Source organism: Tachysurus vachellii, chromosome 19 (assembly GCF_030014155.1).
Source record: "Tachysurus vachellii isolate PV-2020 chromosome 19, HZAU_Pvac_v1, whole genome shotgun sequence".
In the NCBI taxonomy this organism is placed as follows: Eukaryota; Metazoa; Chordata; class Actinopteri; order Siluriformes; family Bagridae; genus Tachysurus; species Tachysurus vachellii.
In genome coordinates this window covers 16,264,403-16,285,117 of record NC_083478.1, presented here as the reverse complement: position 1 = coordinate 16,285,117, position 20,715 = coordinate 16,264,403, and the positions used below count along the sequence as shown (strand labels likewise).

The 20,715-nt window shown below is 39.0% G+C and overlaps 1 protein-coding gene across 1 annotated transcript; it reads left to right on the top strand.

Moving 5' to 3' along the window:
- Positions 1-842: 842 nt before the first annotated feature.
- On the top strand, positions 843-12,816 carry znf217 (zinc finger protein 217). The gene is made up of 7 exons (XM_060894327.1): positions 843-1,029; positions 4,209-5,799; positions 6,626-6,748; positions 7,682-8,435; positions 9,239-9,783; positions 10,413-10,504; positions 11,122-12,816. Exons 2-6 carry the CDS (start codon positions 4,476-4,478, stop codon positions 10,496-10,498), a joined length of 2,832 nt encoding a protein of 943 aa, XP_060750310.1. The 5' UTR covers positions 843-1,029; positions 4,209-4,475; the 3' UTR covers positions 10,499-10,504; positions 11,122-12,816.
- Positions 12,817-20,715: the final 7,899 nt, after the last annotated feature.

The window sequence follows — 20,715 nt, the reverse complement described above, 5'->3', positions numbered from 1 at the left end:
AAACCTGAAACTAGCTGTACTAGTGTAACATTTAAAAAATGGCAAGAAAAACATTATCTAATTATCTAATATATATATATATGTATATGTAAAGAAAGCACAGAACTGCATTGCATTGGTTGACTCAAAGCTGTTATTACCTCGGGGTTTCCCCCCCTCCCCCAACCCCACATGGTGTGTGTGTAGCATTATTGAGTAGTGCACAAGACATGTTAGTCCCTGCTCTTTTGCTAACAACAGTTTCCTGCCTTTTTTTTCACTTTTTCTCCAAGTTCGACCTACGTGCCATGATATGATTAACATCAGTTATATATAGCTATATTTCTAATGTATAGAAATGCTGTCAATTTCATTAGGATCTGTATCATACTGCATTCTGAAATCTCACAGGATATGGCGTGGTTCAATTCAACAATCACAGAATCACAGAGCCACATGAACTTGTGGAACTATTTAGGTCAGCATTATGAAATACAAAAGTAGATGTTAAGCCTGCATTTCTGTCCCAGTAGAGTACAAATAAAACGTGTTAAAAAAAAATCTGCCAAACACCAGCTTCCTCTTATTCTTTAAATTGACTAAAATGTCTTGGTGGATATCAGATAGATGCTGATACATCTACAACTTTATTAAAACATCCTATAAACACGATCGAGTTGATATAGCACATATATGTGTGTATATATATATATATATATATAAGCTAAGTAGATTTGATTAAAGAATAGTTTTAGGACCACGTGACTTTTAGGTGCCCTCTATGTGAGCGCGCCGCCGTCGTGACGTCTACGGAGTGACTCGGGAGCGCGCTTCTGAATGCAACAGCTGCATAGTGAGCGAGATTTTGCAAACATTGAAAGCGAGCTTTTTTTTTTTTGGCCACCGAACAATTGGCTAACGCAGCCACTGAAAATACAACTTATTATCCGGATAAGTTATCTGACATGATTGTCGTTATGTATATATTCAAATAACTCGATTTAATAGATTGAGAATACCTGAAGAGTCGGGCATATTGATAGGTATTTGGTGAGTTCCCTATTTTGCTTTTTCTGTAGCTATTAAGTTGGACTTCTTGGCTAACGTTAGCCATTTTTGTGTGTGTGTGTGTGTGTTAACGATATCATACTAATGTTAACGTGTTTTAACTGACTCGCTTAGCAGGTTCGGTTAGTTTGTCGATAATGTCGGATAATATAGGAAGTAGTAAAGTGATAGGAAACTTAATCTTTAGAAAGTTAAGGCAGGAACTGTATAGTAGACAAGCTGATGCTCTAAACCCAGAAGGAGTCGTGAATTGAAACAAACCCTGTGACTAAATTCGTATGCTAGGTTTCTTCTGCTAATTTCCACCTGAACTTTTGTTTTCTCAACAAATTTCCTATTTTATCGGTTACTTAACCCATACCGAATAATACAAATATCACAGACGTCTAAACACAAATGATTCAATAAAGGATGAGTTTTGTGCAACATAAATTATGGAACTATAGAAAAGCAAAAAGCTGTAATATATTTTTTTTTTTGGAAGGTAAACTAGAATAACAAGATTCCAAAGTATAAAGTTGATTATAATCTAGTATAATCTATTATAATCTAGTGTAATAGTGTATATATTGCTAAAAAAAAATAATGGATTCCTTCTTATTATCATATATATTTTTGCTAGTAGTGAAGTAGCTCGTTGTTCTTAACTACCTGTAATTTAGCTTTTATAAACATGTCATGTGGTCGATTATAAACAGAAATACGGATTGTATATGGACCAATATGTTGTTCTGCAAATACATTAAAACACATTGGAGAGTTAGTTGCTGATCAGGTTTAAGATGATCACGTGTCAGGAAATTATGGCCCCAAATGCTTCCATGACTTGATTCGAGCCTTTAACATGATGTGAGTTTGGGTGGTTACAAGACTAATATACACATGTCTATTCATTTCCCCTTCATTTTTCCCTTTTTTATTTAGCGTGCGTTTGTTTTTGTTTGTTTGTTTGTTCTTAATCTTCCAAACCGTTAAACCTACACGTTTATAGCCGCTTTCTTTTTAAAAAAAAACGTGTATAAATGATGCGAAAGTCATCAGTCGAGAGTTTAATAAGGATTTTTGATTCGCACCAGTTTTACGACACCGGCACGTTTTAACGTCGGGAGAAGAACTGCAAATAGTTAGTTAGTCTAGTGACTTTTATTTAATGAAATCTAACCAGTAAATGGCGCACTGATCAAGTTAAACCCGATGGAGGTGTACACGTATTGTGTATAGTGTGTGATTTGTGTGCACACCTCATTCTTTACGCACACAATAACAGCACGATAGAGAAACAGCCATAACGTGTGCAAGTTACAAATCCGCCTCTTTTAACCTTTTCACTATTTCTTAAAATCTCGAATGTTAGCATCGATGAATTTGGGTTCTTTTGTTTCTCCTTTTGTTCCTTTTTTTTTTTTTTTTTTTTCTAATTCCTGATTCTTTCTTATTCTAATTCTGATTCTTTTCTTTTGGCCGCATGGTTAAGGTCCTGACAAAAGAGCGAGCAAAAAGCAACAGCTGGTGCTTTGCTCATTTTATTTACTAAGTCATGCGAGTTTATTTCGCAACAGATGAAGGTGTGTGTTTGCGTGTTCTGAGCAGCGATTAGACTAATAATAATTTCCACAGCTTTATAAAACACATGGGCTTTTGACAGACACCTTTCTGGAGTTGAAGTTCAACAAGTGATCAATGCACAGTGTCGCCTGTTTCTCTTCTGCTGGTTGCAGTGCGTTATAGCAGGATGGAATGGATGAATGAATGGACGAAGAATAATGTATAGAGTTTAATTAATGCATGTTGTAGCTAGGACCTGTTTAGCACGTACAGATTGAACGACGAGCACAAAAAGAAAGAGAACTCATTTCCTCCCCACACTATAGTTCTATAACTTTTTAGAAAAGCGTTACTTTTCATCACTGGCACAGATACAGCGAGCTTCTCTACTCCGTCACCGTGTTGTCATTAATGAATACTTTTTTGTATTAATTAATGACAAATCCGACACGTCGAAAGTCCAAGAACGCAGCATAGCTGTCCGTCACAGCTGAGCTGAGTCACAGAAGAAACTCAGCTCGGATAGTTCTCGGTCTACAAGCTAACAATGGTGACGCGATGAAGCTGATGCCGTTATTATCATGCAAGTTTAGATCTTTGGAATCTTATCTGTTTGAGCGTACCTGTTAGGAGACAGGAGAGTTGGAGAGATGAATGGATTAAAGCGCTGCTGCTCTCTGTGTTTAGGTAGAGATGGCTTAATCATCAGAGAGAGATATTATTCAAAGTAGTTATGGGTAATGTGTTTTCACGATTTTGTGATTTCAGAAATTAACACAAATTCATGCACACACGTTTGATACGGCACTATGGTAAAAGTTTAAATGAAGTGTGTGTCTGCGTGTGTGTCTGCGTGTGTGTCTGCGTGTGTGTCTGCGTGTGTGTCTGCGTGTGTGTCTGCGTGTGTGTCTGCGTGTGCAATGCACAGATTGATTGGTAGTACAGTAGCAAGTGTTTCAATATAATGTTATACCTTTTAGTAGAATTATATTTTTATTTAGTAAACACAGACGGGCAAAGTTACAAGTACTAGTGCTGTATACAAAATAATCATCATTCTTGGAACACCACTAACTGTAATGATTGATTTTTAATTCATTCTAGGGAAGGTTTTACCTTTAGTTGTTTTGATGGTTGCATTCTGGTGCTGAAAAGAGATTTTAGGGCATTTTTGATTTTGGATCACATTATTTGCAGATGTGAAAGATTCCTGAAATGCCGTATACTAACTATTCTTTTCACTTAGATTGTTTTAAGTAAACAGGGCCATGATTTTAAATAGGCTAAACATCTGCAAGCTTGTTTCGATTCCAAGTTGGTTGCTAGAGATTATGCAGGCTGGAAGCATTTTTCCTGCTCCATGTGTATGAGTTTGTAATGAGGAAGGCTGCACTTGGCTGACTGATTCAAATCAAGATGATTTAAAAAGAAAAAAAACTTTTCATATCGTGTTTATAACCTTCTGGGAAGTGTCTGAATTTTGTTGGTCGTTACATGCCACTTATTGAGTGTATTTTGGTGAATAATTTTGCTGAGGATTCTTTTTTAAAGTTGCGGATCATGTTGTTCGGCCAAGGACACGCCTGACATTCTCTTTGCTCTTGCTTTCATTTCAGGTTTTGCCTGCCAGGACATAATTCCTTTGTGTGAATCACAAGATATCTGAAGAGATTTTACGTGTAAATACCTCTGGTGACAAGCCCTAACTCTTTTGTGTGGTACAATCATGAAACTAGCTGAGGATCCCCTTTTTTGGAAGTTCGCCTGAAATCAGGATTTGCACATCTGGGTCTTCCAAGAATTGCATTACATGAGAGCGCTTTGCAGAGCCTCTGGCCTCAGTACATATTTTGTGAAGGTGTTGAGTAAGGATTGTCATTGCCATGCCGACACACCCATTGATTCCACATGTGGAGAGTCCTGACGGGCTGGGCCATGACATCCTCAACCACAGCAGTGCCACTATGCCCAGCTCTGGCTCCAGCTCCAGTATAACAGCCCACATGAGCCTGGCTGAGAAGGTTGAAATGCAGCTGGCGGTGCCGGTGCCAGGCAGCTCACCTCTGGCCTGCATGTTCTGTGAGGAGACGTTCGAGCACGAGGATGAGCTCGGGCCACACCTTCACTCCCAGCACCCCACCACATTTCACGCTCCTGCCGTGCTTCGCGTGGAGGCAGAGTTCTTAACACCCAGCGAAAGGATTTGCTCCAAAGCATGCCAGAATGAGCCGAACGAGGAGCTAAGCTGTGATGTGTGTGGCCAAGCCACCGAAAATATCACTGCACTCGAGGCTCACATGCGGAAACACAAGGACTCCTTCATTTACTCCTGTGGCCTGTGTGGTAGGCGCTTCAAGGAACCCTGGTTCCTCAAGAATCACATGAGGACCCATGGCAAATCCAAATCCACCAAGGGCCAGGACGCAGAGGTGCCAGTCACCATCAACGGCGTCGTCCAAGATCGACCAGCATCGCCTGTGATAACAACTTACAAAATGTGCATGGTCTGCGGATTTTTCTTCCTCAACAAGGATGTGCTTGCAGAGCACAGCAAAGTGCACAACCGAGAGCCAGAAGCAGAGGAAAAAGTGTGCGATAAAAGCCAGCTGAATCCCGAGGTGCCGGTCTCTCAGGAATGCTTTCTTCAGTGCTTCAATTTGCAGAGAAAATCTGAGAACTCTGAGCAAAAATGCCAACCTGGCCGTTGGATCTCACAGCTGGACCCGTTCAATACTTACCAGGCCTGGCAGTTGGCGACCAAAGGCAAGATTGCCGCAGGTCCGAACCTGAGCAAAGAGCTCAATCCTGACTCCAATTCTGACAACGAGGAGTCAGGTTCAGATAAAGAGGAGCTAGGTTCTATTTGGGACTCTAGTGGTGGAGATAAACTGGTAAGGCGAGGCCTGAGGAATGAGCTGAAGGCCAAACTCGGAGGTGGCGATCTGGCAGAGCAGAAGAGTCTGAGTCTGCGCAAAGATAAGCCCACAGACTGCGAGGAGTGCGGCAAAACATTCAGAACCTACCATCAGCTGGTTCTGCACTCTAGAGTTCACAAGAGAGACAGAGGAGGAGCCGAGAGCCCCACCACACCAGTAGAAGGGAGGACACCGAGCGTCAGCTCTGCCGGGAGTCCGTCACTGGATCGAGCGGAAGATGGCTCTGAGGACGGCTATGAAGAAGGGGTGCATGTTGAACCTTTTCAGTCAGGTATTCTCTCCAATGCTTTTTCAACCAGACACATTTATGCATGAAGTTAAGTATTAGTTAGTATTAGTACGTTAGATATTGTATGTATAAAAATAAAATAAATAAAAAAGGTATCTTAAGGGTTAGATGTGGCATCACTGACATCCTGCATGAACTTTTGTGAATGCACCACAGTCGCAGTAGCTTGGGTGTGGCTTTCTATCTGGGTTTTTGTGTGATTCAGTGTATGTGAGTCAAACAGATAAAGAATAGATATAATAAGTAGACCCAGTATAGCTTGTTTCTTTTAAAATAGAGTTTTGTAAGGAATAACTTCTGAATAAAAAGGGCTTTACATGATGATAATTTTGCCATCGATTTGTTGTTCTAAAGCATGGCTTCTGAATACTTGAAATAGTCTCCTCATTCTGTCAGCTGTACTGAGGAATCTCTTTAAATAATTACACCTATACAAGTGCACATCTAGCATGAAACGACATTAAAAACGAACGCCCACACACTTCAGTGGTGATTCAGTTTGACTTTTAAGGACTTGTAATTGTCAATTTGGTAAAGTTCATGAATGTGGTGTTTCAAAAGTGTGATGAGGCTTGCGCATGACTCTTATGTTTTAAGGTAACGTTCTCTCATACCTGCCGTGATATGACTGGGGCAAAAAGTCGTTCTGAACAACACCCTCTTCTGGTTGTTTTTAAAACTCAGATACTCAGATATTGTTTTTTATTTGGAATGAACTGTTTATTATTTCTGCTATGCCTCTGTTTGAGGAAATAGGCCTGTATTTATTTATTTATTTATTTATTTGTTTTATTGTTGATGTATGCAGACAAAATTGAAGAAGGCTCACACAAAATGAAACTAAAAATCCTTGCGCCAAGGAAGTGTTGTTACTGTGGCAAGACCTTCCGCTCCAACTATTACCTCAATATTCATCTCAGGACACACACAGGTATGGAATGTAAACTAGATTTATTTTCTACATCTTGTTAGCCTTCCTAATGGCAGTTTTATTTTTTATTTGTAAATTTAGTTTTTTATTATTGTTTTTTTAAATTGTACACAATTTTTATTGTACACACGTTTGCTGGTAAATACACTGCTTACCATTTGGAAGGGATGTTTTAGTGTATCTTGTACACTGACCAAACATATCTCTGGCATATCTTAGGGTGTGTCGCATTTTAGGATTGCAACAAACTGCAAAATAAAAAAAACTAGTCGCTTCAGTTAAAGGTGCCCTTTACGTTTCTTCCTCGTGTCATCTTCAGGTGTTTTTCCTTCCCATTGTTGCCTCACTCTTGCTCGTTCAGGGATAAATATACATTTCATTTTAAACTCTTGTCATGTTTTTATTCTGGATTTTATTCTGGCACTCACTCATTCACTGCACTCACTACACTCACTCACTCCAATCACTGCACTCACTCACTCCATGCACTCACTCACTCATGCACTGCACTCACTCACTCATGCACTGCACTCACTCACTCATGCACTGCACTCACTCACTCATGCACTGCACTCACTCACTCATGCACTGCACTCACTCACTCATGCACTGCACTCACTCACTCATGCACTGCACTCACTCACTCATGCACTGCACTCACTCACTCATGCACTGCACTCACTCACTCATGCACTGCACTCACTCACTCATGCACTGCACTCACTCACTCATGCACTGCACTCACTCACTCATGCACTGCACTCACTCACTCATGCACTGCACTCACTCACTCATGCACTGCACTCGCTCCATTCTCTCACTCACTCACTCACTGTAGATTCAGTTTTCTTATTTTGAACTACTACAGCGCAGCAGCTTGATACGGTGTGCCGTAATTGCTAATTCCTCTTCTCACTGCCTCTTTTTTTCCAGGTGAAAAACCTTACAAGTGTGAATACTGTGACTATGCTGCAGCTCAGAAGACCTCTCTGAGGTATCACCTGGACCGACGTCACAAAGACAAGCCTTTTACCGAGATCCCCAACATTCCAGTGACTGCACCTCCTGCTAACGGCGCCAAGGGTCACGAGTCTCCTAACAACATGGATGACAAGCCGGCCTCCAAGCCAGCTAAACAATGGCCCGCCCCCAGCGTTGTGTGCGCAAGCGTCAAACATGAAGCAGTCCCCAGGCGAGCAGCTATTCCCATCTCCAGCCCTGTCACGTGCATCAAAGAGGAGTGTGGCAACATGGCCGCCACGACTCCTTACACTCCTCCCAATGAGCCGCACACGATCGCCGCTTTCCCAATCAACCTGAAGGCAGAGGGGAAAGAAGCCTCTGAGGCACCAATAAACCTCTCCCTCAAAGCATCTCTGTCTTTATCTGCTACCTCTATACCTAGAAATATGTTACTGACCAACACCTGCACTTCCTGTCCATATGAAACCCTCTATCCTGAAGTCTTGCTCATGCACAGGAAGCTTTTACATAAGGAGAAGTCTGATGCTAAAAAGAATTCGTACCGGCCCCCGCTGAAGCTCAAGCGCTATACCGGGTGTCCCCCAGCGCTCGAAGGAAAAGACGTGGCCCCGTTAGCCAACATCGATCGAAAGCATCCTCGCCGGACCAAATCCCCAACACCGCAACCTGGAAAATCTTCCAGACCTACTCCGAACACGCACAGGTATTGAATCTAATGAATAAATTTTTCACATGATTGCTTCTAGGTTTGTATGATTCATCATATTTTTATCATCACAATACACATGTTGTGAAGAGCTTAAAAGAACCGAAAGGAACAACCAGAGAGGAGCGAGACTACATGAGAGGGAATTGGAAGCAAAACTCAGCCACAACTGTGGTTGCACATCTGCCCTACATAGGGTGTATAACACCACTGTTTTATAGTCATATTTATATGTGTAGAAAACATCATGTAAATAAATTAAGAGAGTAAAATCTGTACCACATCTCCAACAAAAATCTGAACTGCATTTCTACCTGAATTATGTGTGGACATCTGTAGCATATATCTTGAGGTCGATTGCTGCTTCACTTGTGCATGAATTTAGAAATTGACTCTAGGTAGTATAGTATCATTCGACACTCATTAAACAATCCGGCTTTGTGGATCAAATGGTTCTATTCCAGACAGATATAGAGCACTAGCATTAAACGCTTTTTCCTGTAATGGTTAGTGTTTGAACCTCATATGTAGCCCTCAGTCCTATCAGTTGTTGCTTTATGTCTCGCTTTTAGATTAGTTTAATATCATTTTAATGTAAGATCATATTTACAATCTGTTAGGTTTGTAGTTGAATGCTGTAGTAGTTCAACAATGGTTCACACGTTACTGCTCAAGTATAAACCAGTACTTCGGCTTCCACCATAAGGGGTTTCAAGTACACATCCTTTCCCTTCTTTTACATGTCCAAACTCTTGTTTATTGTTATGACACAATTCTGTTCCTGACTTTTATTGTGACAGGTCTCTACCAGGGGTTGGTACAAAGAAAGCAGAGATTTCAAAAGTGTCCCCTGCAAAAGAGACCTGGACAGAGAAGCAGAAGGCAAGCCAGAGGTTCAGGTCTGCTGAATCTGTTATAAGTGTCCAAACCAGGTTTCCAGAATCATTGGCTGAACCCAACAGGAAACAGGCGGTCTCGCAGAAGCCTGCTCCTGTTACAAATGGCGTCCTGTGGCCCTCAGAAGCAAACCGGCTGTGCCTGTCTGATCGATTCAGGAACCTGGCGCAAACAGACTTTGGTGAACCCTCCAGCAAGAGACCGAGACCCCCTGAGCCTCTACAGGGTACAGGGAGGATTGCAGAGCTGTCCTCGGACAGGAATGTGAAAAACTACCTGCCCTTGTCTTCCACTCGCGTGGCACCCTCAGGTTCAGGGAGTAGTATGGACGCTGACTGGAATGTAATCAACCTGCTGGGCACGTACACGCACAACGAACTGGCATTGCTGTACCAACCTGCTATCCCAGGCTCCAGCCATGCTGTAACTGGAAATTCACCCACTGCTGGTAAGCAAATACGTGAAGCAACCATGACCCTATACAGTGATTTGGAGTAATATTCTCTTGTGGAAAGCTGTACTCAGTATTTTTGTCTGTTGAAGCCTTTATTGTTAAATAATTCCAGTTAGTCTTATGTTTTAGGATTTCAGGCTTGACGTAAAATTGATGATAATATGATATCTTTGTGTGTTAGACATAGATGCATACAAACAGAAAAGATATTGGTTTTGTTTATAAACACTAAAAACACTGTTTTTGTCATAAGCAGCTGATTTAAAGCCTATAATAAATTAAGTTTAAGGTAAATAACGGAGTACAAATTTGGTATAGTGTACACTTTAATGCGAGGAAAACGTTGCATATTTATTCCTTCATATTTCTTGGTTCTCTCTTATAACCAGGTGATGCAACTTGTTTCCTATAAGAAACAATAGAGGATTTTGCATCTTAGCAGCTTTTAAGCAGAATACAGCCTTGAGGGCAGTAAAGAGGCATCCGTATGGATCAGGGGGATGTTTAGTCTTTATAGCCTTATACTCTGTTAATTATAATTGCCCATTACAATCAGCAATTGATTGTAATGGGCACAACAACCTTTATATTAATGACCGTCTTTTATGTGTCTGTATCTGTAGGGAGCCGGGCTCGGTCCTTCTCACCTTACCCCTCAAACATCTTTCAGCGGAGAAGCCACCCCAACCCACCTGACACCACCTCTTAGAACATGGTAAATGTTTCACGTTTGCCGTGTAGCTCAACGCCAGTACGTTATTCAGAACGAGCAGACAGTGTGTTATACCCATTCCATTAGGAGGTGCACTTTTTAGGTTTTTTTTTTTAAAGCTTGCCCATATAGGAGGAGATTTGTTTATTTATTTTTTACTTTCAAAGCAAGAATGCTCTTGTTTATGAGGCTCAGCCTGATGCGTTCATTCATCCTTAGTCACTGCCTGGTCAGGGTAGTTTAAATTAGGCTACTGCTTTGGATCTCTTTTGAGGAAATTGATCCAGTTAAATTTGTTAGAAAATATCTCATGCAGGTAGAAATATTATTATTATTATTATTATTGTTATTAGTGTGTGCAAGTGGGATTAAGAACAGACATGAAGTGACTGATATGCTGGTGTGTCTATGTCTGGGGTATTTTTTAGTGCTTATCAGTATTGCCAAGGAAGTCATGTTAAAATCCAAATACTGATATAAATGTTTGGAGCACTAAACAGAGCCATGGTGTAGATGCGTTACACCCATATTTTACTGGTAGATGTGTCCTAATGTGTGAGATTTTGCTCAGGATTATTTCAGATGAATGCTTTTTCACATGCTTTTTATTTTTTCTTTAGGTTTGAACTATTTGGAGGATCCATGACTGGAAAGAAAAGTTTACTCCTGACACTACTTCTAGAGCCAGACATGCGACCAAGATGTGATATTAATGCTGCGTGGGGGTTTCGTCTCTTTATCTCGACCTTGGCTACGAAGCAGAATGAACTCAGAACTGGGCCTTGAACAGTGTTACACATCATAACGTTCCAGTATATCAACAGCATACCGATGCGGTATTGCACTTAACGCAAAACACAACATATCATGCACTCCTATTCACTGTAAGTTTGACATGTTCCTAAATCAAATGCTCGTGGGGCAGAGCTTTGGTTTGCCCCTCAATATTACATCTAATAAGTGCCTCTTCTACTTGATCTAAATGCTGTTACACAAAGGTAAGATAGACCAAATAAACTTGACCCACGTTCACTTCAGAGATATAAACTATTTTGTAAATGTTACGACATTTCTATTAAGGCTGTGCTGAAAAAGGGTTGACTTTATGCCATGCAGCTTTTGGCGGTTTTTGATATTGCAATTTAAAAACGTTTCAGTTTCCCCCATTTGTGAAAAATGAAAGCTGCTGTTTTTTTTTTTTTTTTGGTGTTAATTTTCTGTCTAAAAACTGAGACACACAAAATAACGGTGACGTACTGTGTACTTTCTTTGCTCCGAGTCTCTCACTGTGACGCACGGACACGGCATCCTCAGGTCTGACGAACGACAGAACTGTGATCAAACTCTCTGTGAGGGATTCCCTTGGGTTGAAGTTAGTTTTCACACACTTTTGATTTATTTCCTATCTTTTTTTTTTTTTTTGGTCAAGGATATATATTTATTTTTCTTGCGAATGTCCAGCTCTGTCTGGTTTGTAGTCATTTGTGTGTGGAAAAGATTACGGCATTTGTTTCGCTACTTCGTTCTCAGAGCCTGCCATTGCAGCTTATTTACTGTGACCAACTTGTTATGCTCTGCTTTACAAAAACTACCTTGTTCACCTACCCTACAGTTACGTTGTTTCCTAGCACAGGAATGTTAATTTATTTGCTGATATTTAGTGACCATCGATGAACTTGAAATCTTTTTTTCTCCTCTCTCTCCTCCCCCACTTGAAAGACCATCTCTATTTTTTCCCCCTTACCAGTCTGTTAAACTGGGAGAAAAGCCTGCTGTCGACGGTTAACACGCTGTCCGCTAACGTGTGGCTCAAATTGAGTAATATATGTCCGTGTAAATCGAGTGTTTGTTTAACCTCTGTTGTCTTTCAGTATTGGATTTTCTCAGTGTTTAATATCGTTTTTTTGCTTAGCTAAGATGGATACATCATTGATTATTCGCCATATGTAAATGTGTGTGTTTGTCATTTATCAGTTCTCCATTGGTATTTTTATTCTTCTGCACTTTCACTACTAATATATATAAATATATATTGTTTTGTACGATCAGTTGGAGCTCTCTTCCTGTTCTGGGAACACTGTGCACTGAGCAGAGCAGTGTAAATGCAATAAACTCCCCAGAATCTCTACAGACTACAGTTATACAGGAAAACATACACAATGCGAACAAAACAGCAAGGATTTCAGCTCTGTCCTTCAGTATGTACGTTCTGATCTTTCCCGTCCTTCTATACCTTTTGTATCCACTCTCTCATGAGACTTACGAGTGTATTTCCGACTGTTCAGTCGCAGAATAAAGCAATGTGTGTGTGCTAACGGACATGTCCTATTTACCCTTTCATTTCCATGGTGAAAAAATGACCCTTGCTGCACAGTATTGAGGACTGTATAAATGACATTTTCTTGGATCGCAGTACAGCAGGTTGCTCGGGATAATAATGTGGGTCTCCTTCCAGCTCCTAAATATTACAGTAGGAGGATCAGCTACTATAAGTCAGCTACATGGTGTGAATGAGAGTGTGAAAGTGTGTGCATGCTGCCCTGTGAGTGAGTTCTCCCAGCTTGTGTTCAGTGTTTTGGTGGAATTGGTTCCAGTTCAAACACATTATGGATTAACCTGACCACAGGTCAAGAGGATACAGATGATGAATCTTTAGTTTCCTTTTAGTTTTTAGTTACTTGCTGTTTAGATATTGAAGATGATTTTATCTTAACACAAAGGATTTTTTTTCTTTGTCTCTTCTACTTAGAAAAGCCAAAGCTTGTTTTTAAATTGGATTTAAACCAATTTAAAGATGACTTTACACTGCATTTTGGTTAAATGCATGCTGCAGTTACAGGAACTCTGAATTCCACTTTAAAGACTAGTTGCATGTCACAGCAGTAAAAATCTGTAGGATGTTGAACAGAAGGTCAGGTTCAAGCCCTTAGCCCCTTGAGCAGGGCCATTAAGTCTCTCTGCTCCAGGTCTGCTGTATCACATCTGACCTCAACTTTCTCACAAGCTGGGATATGTCAAGAAATTCATCTCAATTTGCTGTAATTTATCTTTGACTAAATGGAAATGTTTTTATTTCCCTCTATATATTATTTCTTATAATTATCTGAGGTATGTGGAAGCCTATTGGTTAAAGGTGCTGGACTACTGAGCAGAATGTTATGAGTTCAAATCCCAGGTCCACCAAGCTGCTTCAATTGCTCAGTTGTATTAAAATGAGAAGTGTCAGTTGCTCTGGATGAGGTTGTCTGCCAAATGCCAGAAATGTAAATTTCCTGTAACAAATAAAAATAGATTTTATTCATCTCAGTTATTATATGAATGCAGTTTACAACTTGAAATGACTGAAATAAAATCCTGGTTTACTCATTCTTAGACTGTGCATATAGCTAACTGAATAAAAAAGAAATTACAAATGTGATGTAGAAAAGGCGCTTTTGTTACACATGGCAACCGTATGTGAATGAAGTGCAGGACTCTACAGAGCCGTATGGTGAACCCGTCCATATGGAGGAGTCCGATGTCCTGAGGGAAGAAGTCGTCTCCTAGTAATGCCTAGAAGCATGCTAGCTTCTAGTGAGATTTTCATCAGACAGTGAAAATCATACAGTTTTCTTACATTGGGGATAGCTGCATGACACCGTGAAACACACACAAGCTACATCATTTTGTTTCTGTAATCAGATAGTACCTGTCAAAATGTCTGTAATGTTCCTGTGACTCAGTTTAAATGCAGTTTTCTTCCTTTTTACTTTTGCAATCAGACTTCAAGTATATGTAACACTCTCTTCACCACTGTAGATGTCTGCACAGGGCGCACACACTATCTTCAATTACTGCTTCAACACCAGTCACAAACTCTTCAACCTCTTTCCATCCAGGAAGAGATCCCAGACCGTCAGCACCAGAACCAGCAGGTCCAGAGCCAGTTTTTTTTACCCCCACAACTGTAAACTTACTGAACTCTACATTATACTGCTAGGACCCTGATGTCTCACTGTACATCACTGTCTGTAATATAACTATATAATTGTACATTCTTTACTTACCCTAATTTACATTTGTTTATGTATATTATCTGTAAATACACTGTATATATCTTGGTTATTGTTGTACATAAAATGTACATAATGCACACATTTGAACAGTGTATATATATATATATATATATATATATATATATATACACACACACACACACAGTACATACTATACTATACGAACAGTATATACTATATATATATATATATATATATAGTGTACTGTCTATACAACCGGCACATATTCCTTATATGTTCCTAATATTCCTATGCACATACTATTCTAATACACTTACTATCTGCTATAACTTTATTTATTGTTGTGCATATATTTATATATTTATCTGCACTTATTCCTTTTCACATTAAACCGTATTTCATTGCTATGTTCCTGTATTATGCAATGACGATAAAGTTCTATCTATCTATCTATCTATTAAAAAGTGAATAATATTGTCTTCTGAGAATCATGTATATGTTTTTGTAGCTTCTGTAAGCTATCACAAATATCAGTAACTGATCATCCAGGAAATAACACACAGTATTAAGTATCAAGCCTGTGTAAACTTTTGTACTGTTTGATTTATGTTTAGATATTGCTGTGTCTTGTGGTCTTTGTGTTAACGTCTATTATGTGAAATGTAAACCATGTCCTTTTTATATTCCGTCTTTTCTTAACGATCCATCAAGGAACGTATCTGCATGGACAGCCTGTGACTCATGGGTTTGCTGTGGATGGGGCCTCCTGTATACTCTGTGAACTACTGTTGTGCTCAGCTTTGTGCTCGGGTCTTCATCAGCGAACATCTGAAGACTTCGGCAGGAAGGAATTAGTGTTGCGTCAGTAGTTAACTCAGAATCTGCGCTGACCTGTTAGTTCCTCAGGAGCTCTTGGTTGCACAATTCCACTCAGCTACAAACCGTTGTAGAAAGGATATTATTTACATTGACATTATTTCCTGTTTAGTGTCACCCAAATGAGGAAGAGGTTCCCATCCGACTGGTTCCTCTCAAGGATTCTTCCTCATAACATCTCAGGGAGTTTTTCCTTGCCACCATCTACACTAGCTTGCTCATAAGGGAAAATTGTTTATATATATATATATATGAGATATGGTCTCTCAAGGAATATGAGCATGAACTGATTACGATTGTTTCTGTACAACCTGAAATTGAAATGCATGCATAAATCTAGTAGTGTAACAAATTGCTTTTGAATTGTGTAAATGTATGTGCACTGTGCCGTAGTGTGCACTAGGTGTCGCGCTTTGCCAACAAGTGAAGGCTCCAACTTCTGAAGCACCAACAAGTGAAGGCTCCAACTGCAAAGCTACATAATTACAGCAGGATTTCTCTGAGAATAAATCACCAGAGAAAACTGTATGTTGGATAAAAGTTTTCAGTGTTTGTGATGCTTCATTAATGAATGGTGTTTTGAAGAATGCCTGACACGCTTTGAACCGCACTGATGTGATGCTTGTGGCAGGGCATTTCACACTGGAGCATCCTGAACACAGCAAATTACAAGGGACAGTCTTCGGCACATTAAACACTCCCGAGAGCCACTCGATCTTTTTTTATTTATTTTTTATTTTTTTTTCTATTCTCCTCTTCAGTTTTTTTTTTAACCACAGCACATCTGCTAGCTGTCGTCTCCCCAGGGCCTTAGCTGTGTAATCTATTGCATTAGTTCACATTAGTGGGCATATCGCCCATGGGCCCAGATAATCACAAACACAAAATGAGCGTTTCACTTAGCGTCACCCTGGCAGCCTTTTATACCCAGGCTCAAAGTGTGTGTGTGTGTATGTATGTGCATGTGTGTGTTTCAATCTTAGTGGGGACCAAATGTCCCCACAAAGCTTTGATCACATGTCTGGTCCTCATGAGAAAAAGTACTAAGACGTTCTGTAAAGTTCATACATAAGTATAATGACCCAGAAATGCAGGCATAACATCTTTCAATTAATTCAAACGTATCATAGATATGTTTATTAAACAACGAGAGTTACACTATTCTATTGTTATAACTTTTCTCTATTGTTTTTAATGCAGTTTGATAATGCATTTTCTTAGTTTTATTTTTCTTCATTTCACAGACACTCAGTCCTGTCATATTTAGACACAAGTTCTTACGGTTCATTGTATACGCTATAATGGTGGATTATAATATGTTATGAACCTTATTTATCGAGAAACAGCTCACATAGACAAAGATAGCCATGCATTAGCAAGAGATACAAGATGAATCCAGTATAACACACGACAAGTGTTCATAATTTATTATACATGCGATGTTCATAGAAAGTGTTCAAACTGAAGCTTTAAAAAAAAATGAACCAAATATAAAAGAGGCTTAATGTTAATGAGTTTTAGACGTAGCATGAAGTAGCTGTATTGATAAATAGGCCAATGCAAACTACTTACAAAAACTACTTGCTTGTGTGTGTGTATCAGAAGAAAAGGAAGCTCAACTTCTTTTGCCCCTGCCACGCTTCCTGTTTCACCTATCACCCCCATCCTTCCCCCCTCCAAAGTCCATGATGAGTCTCGTACTTTTCCACCTCTTGAGTCTTTCTCAAGGGTTCTGTGTCAAAAAGATGTGATTTTAATGAGCAGCGGTTTACACTATTCATCCCCTCCTCTTCCTGTGTTTATTTGCTTTTCACCCCATGCAGCACAGTGGGTCTACTGTGTCCAGTATGTTCTGTACAATCCTCAAGGTTTAATTTCTTAATATTTCCAGCACACATAATAAACCCCATATAAATTATTCACTCTAATTGGAAGCCCTGAATGTTACCGTATTTGTGTTGGAAGTTGCATCACCTGCGTTTGTGTCGTAAGTGGATCCTTTTACCAAGCTAAATAAGCCTGTACTTTATTTTGCAGTCCCTCACATTATACATCAGGGTGCTTAGTCTATTTTAGATGCTCATTGTCGTTTAAGTGTCCTGTCTAATATGGTAGAAACGGAATAATACGGCTCTTAATGTACTGAATACCTGATAAGGTGAAGCATATTTAGAAAAAATTGTTTCCAGTGAATATCCAAAGCTGTTAAATGGAACACAGTTTGAAATGTCTTACTGTATTGTATTACATATCCGATACCTAATCTATATCCTATTAGTTCAGTGTTATTAGTGGTTAAATGTTTGTCCTTGTCTACTTTGTTTGCTGTAAGCCAGCGGAGGCCATTTTGTGCCGGGGGTTGCACCCGGGGACTAGAGATAAATTTCCTTGGAGTCTTGCTTTATTCACTCTAGTGTTTTTTTTTTTTTTTTTGCTGACGCAGGCATCTTCTGCAACGCATGCTGGGCCGTGCACAATGGGGCCGGCACACAGCAGGTAATGTACAGAATGAATAGTAACACTGTTAGATCTTAATTAGAGTTATGTGCAACCAGGGGCTGCGGCACATGTCGTTATCCCATTGCCTTCTGTAGTATTTGGGAGGCAGGCGCTACCATTTGTGGCATGAAAGGTAGCGGAGTTGTTAGAGGGAAAAATGGGGCAAAGTGTTTTCCCTGCAGACAAAAAAAAAAAAGAACAGTAAAGGTCCTGCTGTAGATGTGGTGCTATTTTACTACGATTATTTTGCTTCTATCAGGCATTGTAATCGGTCAAGTGCACACCGTAAATGGATATTATTTATTACTCTAAATCCACCTTCCATATTGTAGACACAAGGCACGGTGGTTTTTAAGAGTACAGACAAAACACAGGGATTTTATCCTAGATGTTTTTTTTGGAGACAAATTCTGAAATAATTTTTAAAAAATTATTTATTAAAATTCTTTTTAATATTACATTTTTTTAAAATTACATACATTACAAAAAAATTACAAAAATTACAACATTTTTTATGTATTTATTATGGAAATGAATAAACAAACAAACAAACAAACAAACAAATAAATAAGTAAATAAAAACACCATGAGGCATGCTGTGATAGAAAACTAATCTAGTATCATGCGTCTCTATGCAATACTGATTATTTCAATGATTTCCTATTAATGTCCCTGAAATTTTTAATTCATCTTAACACCACGACAATTTACCAAACATTGTTGTGTTGCGTGCTAAAGAAAAACGTCCAGCTTCACCTCAGGCTTCCTCTTGACTCCAGATTCCAAATTCAAATTTTACAAATGATATCTTGAATTTTTAGAATTCTATAAAGCTTCTTTGTGCTAAAACTGCTACACAAATCAAACTGAACAGAATTAATATAAAACAGTGGTTATTGCTCTTATTATCTGTTTACAGTTTGGTTAATGCTGTGGAACATCGGTGAAAGAAGTTCCTGTTGTTGTTCCCTTACGTTATCTTGAAGTTAATTAGATTTAAATAAAAAAACGCAGCACGTTAACGAGAAAGCCCAAAGACAAGATCCTTCTCTTGCAGAAAATGTAATGCTTCTGTTTTTTTTTTTAATCTCAGACTGTTATGAAACTGAAGATCTTTCCATAAATGTTATTAAATAGAACATTATTTATTATTTTTTATTATTCAGCATGAATCAATTTAATACCAAGTAAGTGAGCGATTACTTCAGAAGAGATACATACAGTATTATTGAGTAACAATCAAGCTTATTATTATTATTATTATTATTATTATTATTATTATTATTATTATTATTATAAACCCTTATCACCACCACAAGCACAACTGACAAAATGTATAATACTCTCCACTTTACCTTCTAATTCTCACATACTGTACTGAACTCAGTCTCAGTCTCTAAAAATTCAATTCAATTCAGTTCTATTCTATTTTATTTAAATAGCGCTTTTAAATAACTTAGTCTCACATCTGACTTATTGAAATATACAAATTCTATATAAGAATATCCTTGTTCTACTTTTACACTTTTTTACATTTATCTTATTTATAGAACTGAGCGGTTGTAGGTTAAGGGCCTTCCTCAAGGGCCCAGCAGTACCCTCTGTGTACCGTCCCATGAGGAAACCGACACTTTAACTACATTACCTTCCTTAATTTGTTATCAGAATCTGAATACTTTATTAATCCCCAGTGTGAAATTAAGGAAATTCGTTACCGCAGCTCAAAGTGACCAAAAATAGAGATTTATAGTGAATTATTCGCTACAATACACTAAGATAATATATACAAAAAATATAAATAAAACTAGGATTTAAATAACTCTACACTGTATATTGTTGCTCAGTGAGATATGATGTTGTACGGATGAATTATAAAGTCCACCTCGGTTGAATGAGTCTGCGACTAGGTCTGAACGTACTCCTGTGATTAATATGTTATCACTCTTATGATTAATAAATCACAGGATTGAATATGTGCATCTACAATATGTGTATCTCCCATTATGCCACATTCTGACTAGTTTTGGACTGTGTCTGGGTAGGAGATTGTAGGAGAATTTCATTGTACGTATTGTAGAGCTTAAAGCAACCTTTGTGCACATGCCGTAACGATAAACTAAAATTATTAAATCATTTGTTTACGACGACCCAAATTTTAGCACGATGATCCTCACAACCTTTTTTTTACTTTACCGGCTTTATTCGGTTTGAGTGCTTTACTCGAGGCTGATCTCCACCGAGGACAGATTCTCACTTTGTTTCCCTCACAAAGCACCCATTGTGTTTTAATGGCTCTGTTCCTAACTGACTCATCTCCACTACTTTGCCCGATCTGTAGCTAGCTCTGTTTAGTGCACAAATCACTTCCCAATATTCTTTCATGCCTACCTTAGTAATCGCTCAGCTGTACGGAAAGAAATATATTTACATACAGCAGAGTGAAAAATTCGAGACGGTCTACATGTGTAGCAGCGCATCGAGGATTTCTCCAGGGATGCTACTCTTCATCGCGAACATATGCGTCTGAATATACAGCTAAAGTCTAACTACTGCTGCTCACATTCTCAGTGAATAACTTCAGACGCTACTCCATGCGCTTGATCGGATGGGAGGAACAGAGGACCAGATCCTGGCTCCATAAGCAGTTTATAAAAAAGTTTATCTCGTGTAACAATACCATTATCTTTTAACTATTATTAAGAGTTTGCATCGACTAGTTTCTTCATCGTAGTTTATTCCTATAAGGGGCTTCAATTAAAAAAATAATCAGTAGAAAAGATCTTCGAATCTTTCATTCATTCATTCATCTTCTACCGCTTATCC